Source organism: Schistocerca gregaria, chromosome 1, assembly GCF_023897955.1.
Source record: "Schistocerca gregaria isolate iqSchGreg1 chromosome 1, iqSchGreg1.2, whole genome shotgun sequence".
Taxonomy (NCBI): Eukaryota; Metazoa; Arthropoda; class Insecta; order Orthoptera; family Acrididae; genus Schistocerca; species Schistocerca gregaria.
The window spans coordinates 859975596-859983635 of NC_064920.1; the positions used below are offsets into that span (position 1 = coordinate 859975596).

Sequence of the window (8040 nt, forward strand, 5' to 3'; positions counted from 1 at the left end):
CCAGTCTCGTATTGTTCGTGGAAATAAGGATTGTTGGTATTCCTCTGTGTAGGCTCTAATCTCTCTGATTTTATCCTCAAGGTCTCTTCGCGATATATACGTAGGAGGGAGCAATATACTGCTTGACTCCTCGGTGAAGGTATGTTCTCGAAACTTCAACAAAAGCCCGTACCGAGCTACTGAGCATCTCTCCTGCAGAGTCTTCCACTGGAGTTTATCTATCATCTCCGTAACGCTTTTGCGATTACTAAATTGTCCTGTAACGAAGCGCGATGCTCGCTGTTGGATCTTCTCTATCTCTTCTATCAACCCTATCTGTTATGGATCCCACACTGCTGAGCAGTATTCAAGCAGTGGGTGAACAAGTGTACCTTGTTGGCTTAATTACTTAAATCACTGTGGTAGTCAATTAGTCAATCTGTCTTTGGAGACAGAGAGGGGGGGGGAGTTGGTTCATCACGTACCCTCTGAGTTTTTACTCGCCTCGAAATGCAAGGATCGCACTGCCGATGCCAGAACTGTAACCTCCCTATCTATGCCGAGGAATAGGTGTCTGTCCAGTCTGAGGCACTGAGACTTCAGGCAGTGGCTACTAAGTGAGGTAGCCTTTGCCATGCTATGATGATGCCGATAGGAGAGCCTCTGATCACAGTGAATAACAACAAGATGGAAGATCAGCATTGAAGAGGATCAAACTAACCCATACTAGTGGCTGTGTCAACACTGACTTCTCAGCAGATAGAAAGTAAGTTATTAATGCCAAGGGTTACAATCCCATGGCATTTGTCTTTGGGTATGCTATAGTATGAGGGTCGGGCAAGGAGAAATGGAGGTAGAGATTTCGCCCAGCTCTTGGTATGCTGCAGAACAGATGGAGAAACTTTTGCAATGACAAATCCACTGTTTTCCATTGAAAAATTGAGAATAAGTTGCTGCACTAGAGAATATGAGAAATAGATCTCTGTTGATCAAAACTTTGCTAAGCAACCACAGGCATTTCAGGTCTTTGATAAGCTCACAAATATATCAGTTACTCTCTCTCCTCAAAGAACTCAGCAGGATTCAAAGTGTAATATTTCATCGGAACCTAACACTGCAAACATGTGAAGAAATGCATCTTAACTTAGTGTCATTGAGTCTGTTTAGTTCATCACATCCAGTGAGTACCTAAGGATAATAGATTGGTCACTGGAGATTTCATTCTAACCTTTGATGTAAATGTTTTAACTGAGAAAGCTAAGGTCATGGTTTATAATGTGATGTTGAGCAACATTTTTCTCCTCCTGTGTGCCATTTGAACCCCTACTTGTGTAAACTGCTCAGATAACCATGCCCCTTGTTTGCCAACATGTTCAGTTTTCAAGAAGGAGAAGAAACTCAAGGAATGTAAAATACTTGACTGTCTGTCAAATCAAGACGCTAAAAAAAGTTTGAATGACTCCGCCTAGTCAATATGTCATACTTTACAAACATTGTGCCAAAATCCATGTGTAGCACGATGATGAGGTCTCAAATAGTAACTCCTGACCTTCGCCACATGTCAGTGCTGGGAAGGGGACATCAGCTCCCTCAGTCCCTAGACACGTGGCAGTATTCATGACCATCTCCTTGGCACAGCTGAAGATGCCTCATCCTCTTCCTCCCAGCTTCATCAGAGGACACCTGCAAAGGTGCCCTCCCTTTTAGGACAAAACAGAGTAGCAGTCTGCCACCAACGACTAGCTGATAGCCATAGTCTGAGAGTCATAGAAAAGTACAGGCCTTTTCTATCTCAGAAGACAAAAAAAGGAAAATTCTCACAGAAACTGAAACTATACAGGGACGAGAAAGAAAAATCAGAATTTAAACTGAATTCTACTGCTTTGGTTGATTTCTCCCCCCAGCCCACCCCTCTATGAATACCATTACTGTATGTGTATGATGACCTTCACCTGTGTATCACTCTTCATCATTGTGCACCACAGTGTGTTAACTTCAGAGTGCCATACAGAAAGTACATAACTGGGCTCTGAACCATTGATATCAATCTTCTACCACAAAACTTGGGTCATGCACTTATGTAGATACTTCACCTCAGGAAACAGTTACTTAAAGTCGTTGTAACTTTCAGATTTTTAGGCCTTTTTTTGGACAATAATTTAATGTGGTCACCCTATGTATGCTAGCTGAAAGCAAATTGCATAAGAAAACATAATGCCCCCAGATTTATCAGCAAAATCTCCTGTGGCACAGATTGCACACCTCTGAAATTCTACAAAGCTTTAATTTGTTCCTTCCTGGACTATGGATGTGTTGCTTACAGATTGGCTGCACCATCAGTATTGATCTTGTTATACCCTGTTCACCACAGTGGTATGTGGTTGGCAAATAGAGCTTTCCTTAAGAGCCCTGTATACATCCTTCTGGTATCCCACCACTGAGGCTGAGCAACTCTTGGTGAATGATGCGGTCACAATCTGTCAGATGCCTACCCATCCGTATCACTCAGGTGTCCCACAACCAACAATTCAGTCAGTTTGTGAATCACCCAAAAGTGGATAGACCACCTGAGATATTACTGGAAGCTTTATGCAAGGACCTCAGACTGTTCCCTCTTGTCTGGGTACAGTGTTTCCTCTCGGCACCCACATGGAGTGCAACAGGGCTTATGATTCAGATGGACCTCTTCCTTGTCCATAAAGAAAATGCCAATCCCACCATTCTCGGATGCCTGTTCTGTTTGTTTTTCGACTATTTCTCAAATTTGATGTGCAACTACTTGGATGACACATGCAACATGCAAGGAGACACAATAAGTATTCTGTGCCAAGTGCATGCAGTGCATATACTGCAAATCGTTCACCATATCGCGGGCTCTGCGTTAAATTAAAACTTACCTTAAAGGACTCCTTTTTTGTAGTGATTCCATGAGCTGTTTAAAATGCATATCTCAGTCCTTCCACAAAAATGTTTTGATTACTAACAGCCCAGACTTGTTAGTTGATCTCCTCAGTGCTGGAATGGCAGTAATGTTCATCTGGAGCAGAAATGTACTTGCTGACAAATTAGCTAAAGAAGATGTGCAGGATACAAACTTGAACTCATAGTAACTGGCACAGACATAAGACTGTAAACATGACACCCATGTTTGAAAACATGGGATATGGAGTGGCAGGCTACCATAACCCTCAACAAGCAAAGTTTAATCAAGGGGAACACCAAGGTGTGGCACACTTCCCTCCAGACATCCAAAAAAGATGCCATTGTACGGTGCCAATTGCGTATTTGCCACACCAGATATTCCCACAAGTTCCTCTTCACCAAGAGGACTTCCATCAGTGAAGCTGTGCTAGTCATCTCATGATAGTCCATATTCTCACTGTGTATCCTATTGGCTGATGTGAGATGAGCAGTCATCCTGTCTACCTCCCTACCTCAGGTACTACGATGTTCCAGATCCACCATGCTGAAATTTTCCTGGTTATATTACATCAAGTTCTACATGAAACTAAATAAATCAAATTTCAGAAATCAATTTTGGAGCCTAATTTAAAATTTCTAACAGTGTGAATTCTCTGCAAAATTTATTGGATTTTTAAATTTCTTTAAGTAAAAAATAAGTTGTACACAAAGCAAGGAGAAGCAGGTACATTATCTTCCTGGGAAACAGAAGAAGAAACATGTCTGCAAATGATTTTCACACTTACCTAATATTATTAGTAAAAATTAGCTAATGAAGTCCTACATCATTTCCTGATAAAAAGTGGGTTTTATTACGAAATTTAATGCATGTCAATCAATGTTAGGCTGGGGCATTTGGGGGGCTGGGGCATTTGGGGGGGGGGGGGGGGCAGGGTTGTAGCACATATCACTGAGGTGCATGGTCCGAGTAGCCTCGAGCTACTTTCTGTGTCTGCACTGTCATGTGTTTTAAAAAATTCATGGTCATATTTTGTCCGTTTAAGCTAATTAGTTCTCTAGTCAGTACAGTAATCATTTCCTACCCCATTTGAACTCTACTGACTATGACAACCCTACTTACTGTAACCTTCAGGAGCACCTACAGTTTTAGCTGTCAGAGTTTTAACTTACTTTTAGCCATGTGAGTTGAGCTACTGCCATGCAAATTTTCTATCACAACACCAAGGCCACAATTCCTGGAGCTGTAAATTCTGCTTTTCTCATACAAGTGCAGCGAGGGACTGATAGCAAATATGTTCAATCGCTTTAAACCCATAATAATAACAATAATAATAATAATAATAATCATACTGTTGTGTACATAGTTCCATGTAGTCAGCGCGTACACAACTTTCCCACTAGAATGCGCCCCACTAAGCACAACAGTGCAGGCACAGCGCTCGTCCATCTCCGCACTACGAGATGGCACTGCCTTAGAGATGGTCCAAATTCTGCTTCCACCGATCCGCGTAATAATATGCAATGCAGCCAATGAGATTGCTGCTAACGTAGAACCTTTTCTCCTCGCAGATCACACTCGCGCAGTGATACGTGAACGCGCGAGGTATTATAACGTGTGTACAGACCTCCAGTTAGCCAGTCTGCATTTGTCTGTACCAGTCTGCATTTGTCTGTACCAGTCTGCATTTGTCTGTACCAGTCTGCATTTGTCTGTACCAGTCTATAGTCAAGTTTCAGTCTGCGCGTAATATTATCATATTCCTGTACATAGCCATGAAGATAAATGTATAGACACTTTGTCAAGTATCAGAGATATGTGAGAATAAGATTAATGTACCAAGACCAAAGGAACTTCAGATTGTCAATTATAAACAGCATCTAGAATCAAGTTACGTAATGTCTATGCTTTTTATAATTTTAATAAATGTGTGTGAAAATTAATCAAGTTCTGTTTAAAGTTGGTCACCATCAATCTGCTACTCTAAGCGTGCAAGTGGCATTTCTATCGTCTGACCTAACGACAGAAGATAAACACGCCACAATAAGACCACGAGACATATTGCTGACACTCGTTACAGCATCAAGTCAAATAATCTGATGGTGTGTGTACCGAAGGTCTTACAGTACACACACCACACATACCTTATACACAACTCTGCCTGTGGGGAAAGCCTTCATCCCCCCACCCACAAGTATGACATACTGACAGTAAGGGTGATGGTGGTCATCCTGTTGTGTGGCCCACATTCATCAACATTCTCTTAATCATTTTCCAATGCCAGAAGTGATTATTTCAATATCTATCATTCATCATTATATGTAGCATTCAAACATTGGTATGGCAGTAGTATTTGTTTGCACAAATGTGTTACTAAATATGGAATTTAATAATTTGGGTCTATCTGTTGTCTTTGGTTTCAACACCAGGATAATCTGTTAGGGGTCTTGATTGAAACTTTTCTTTTAATTTAGAATCAGAACTTCTTGCTTGTTGATAGCACAAGCTGCTATTTTCTTCAAATGTATGATTTCTTTTTAACAGGAATACAATCTGGTGGATGCGGAGAGTACAGCATTCGTATACGACCAGCTCTGATATTCCAGACCCAACATGCTGAAATTTTTCTGGACCAATTCCGACAAGTTCTACGTGAAACTAAATAAACCCAGTTGTGGAGATCAGTTCTGGGGCCTAATTTTAAAAACCTAATAGTGTGACTTCTCTACAGAAATTTATTGGATTTTTAAATTTCTTTACATAAACAATAAGCTGTATACACAGCTCAGAGAAGCAAACAATTGTAATACATTATCTTCTTGGAAAACAGAAGAAAAAACATGTCTGCAAATGACTTTTTAATACTTACCTAATATTATTCGGAAAATTTTTAATTATTCACTGAAGTTGATGTGTACTACATTAATAGAGCTTTATTTACTGTCACGACAAACATTTAACTATTTTTATTATTAATTTTTTTAACTGTTTTACATTTGCTGCTTTGTTGGCATAATAATGTCTTTGTGTTGTAAAATTTTTGTATTGATTTTTTATGATTGTGAGATTTTAACTCCTGCAAGATTGTTGTGTTCAGTCTTACAAAGAGTCTGTTGTTGAAGACACCAAAGAGATTAACCAGTGCAACTAAAAGCGAAAGCCATCTAAAAAAAAAAAAAAACTGTAAATGTTGCCAATATTCCTGAAGATTGTTTCCACAGAGATGGTGTAAGATAGTGTAACATTTGATAATACTTTTAAAAACTGACAATTCACTTATATCATAAATAAGATTCTGCAATTTAAAGACTGTAATTTGCATTTGCTGATTTTGTTTTATTTTTTCCATTGTACTTTTCATATTTTGTGTGTTGCACAAAATTCTTATGATGAATGCATTTTTTTGTTTAGCATCTTATCTTGTGCTTTAGTTCATGTATGTTGTACATATATTTCCCATGAATTAGTGTTCTTCCATTGGTCCAATTTTATATTTTTTACCTACCTATTGTCATTACACATGGTCTGTTCAATGCCGAATGCTGAACTGTGTAACAAAATTGAAGAAGTAAAAGTACAAACGAAAAAATATATATAAGAGCCTCACAAAATCCTGAGATAAAATTTTCTTTTATCTCCTTGCCACAGTTCACATTCTGAAATAAAGTTCATCACTTTTTGCTTCTCTGTAACCTGTTTATGAAACTGATTACTAGTCCTAAACATTCTAGTAAAACATCCTAGAGACAGTAGTTCTATTATTTATTGGCAGCTTATGATATCTGATATAGACTGCTGGAAAAAATCATTATCATAACTTTTCCTTCTGTGTTTCAAGAATGTGTCATTAAGCTGTTCCAACTTCACAGTGGTGCTCCAAACGTTGATGTTACGGAGATATAAACAGTTAAAATAATGAAAGGAGTAGAAAAGGCTGAATGAGAAAAGTACAAAATGAATGTAACTTTTTTTTAGTTACCATGGAGCAGTCAATTGGCACATTATTTGCTTTCCCATGTGTAAATGAAGAAAATAAGCTGTTTTGACTATACATATATGTCACCAATAGATATTAAGTGTGGTAGTCTTCCAAAATACTGATGTTTCAGCAATACTAATTCATGTGTCATGTTTTGTTTGTCAGAGAGAGAGAGAGAGAGAGAGAGAGAGAGAGAGAGAGAGAGAGAGAGAGAGAGAGAGAGAGAGAGAATTAGCATACATAAATGCCTTGTATTATATAGAAAGTTTATTTACTCCCGAGTATTGTAATTACTTCTGATAGCTAGATTTTATTACTCTCTGTTATGGTATTGTATTTATCAAAATAATTGTTAGAATTGACACATAATATGCAGACTGCATCAAACAGTTAATGAAGTCAGTATCTTAATTGAAACTTAGATTTCATGTTCTATTGATTGGTCATATACTGAATGATGCTGAGTTAATTTGTTTAAGGTAGTTTCACTGTATAGGACTGAATTTATTTTGACTGTGCTTTTTATAATTTTTCTTTTAAAGAAAGTAAGATATTGTTAGCTTAATCAGCCCTCATTGTCAGTAATTTAGTAGACTGAATATGAAACGCTTGTGTTCATCAAGTCTTCCAAACACAGCCATATATTTATATGATACAGTAACATCATTGTATATTTAACAAAAAAAATTGAAAAATAAAGGTCACATTTTGCTGGTAAATTATTTAACAGTAATTTTGAATTTCCTAATGATATAAAAATGTTTGTTACAAATACAAGCTGTAGCCAAAGTACAATCTCATACACTTTTCATAGAATTATGGTACTGGTACTAAAAACTTCAATTTAAAAGTTCATATACTTGGGTGAAACTGGTAGCCTACCTACTTTTACCTGCACAGTTATCCTCAGTAGCAGTGCCTCCATCAAAATTGGCTGAAAATTGGTGGTAGGTATAATTTACTGTCAATAATGTAGCTCACTCCAAAAATTGAAGTTCAGACACATTAATTTCTCGTGGATGCTGAATGAACAACTGTTTGTGGCCGATTGGAGTGTAATCTATTTTAATTACAGTACAGATAAATGAGAAGCCACTTACTGCACTTCGTAGATGTCCTGAAATATTGTTTGAGTGCAGTGACCTAACACTGATGTAATTAT

At 38.0% G+C, this 8040-nt stretch overlaps 1 protein-coding gene across 1 annotated transcript in view; it reads left to right on the top strand.

Annotated features, from left to right (window-relative positions):
* The window catches only part of LOC126272840 (4-aminobutyrate aminotransferase, mitochondrial), a 93454-nt gene extending 85857 nt beyond the window's left edge, over positions 1-7597 (top strand). Inside the window, exon 10 of the mRNA XM_049976047.1 lies at positions 5444-7597. Coding sequence (XP_049832004.1) covers positions 5444-5565 — 122 coding nt within the window. The 3' untranslated portion in view covers positions 5566-7597. The remainder of the gene's footprint in view (positions 1-5443) is intronic.
* The last annotated feature ends 443 nt before the right edge of the window (positions 7598-8040 follow it).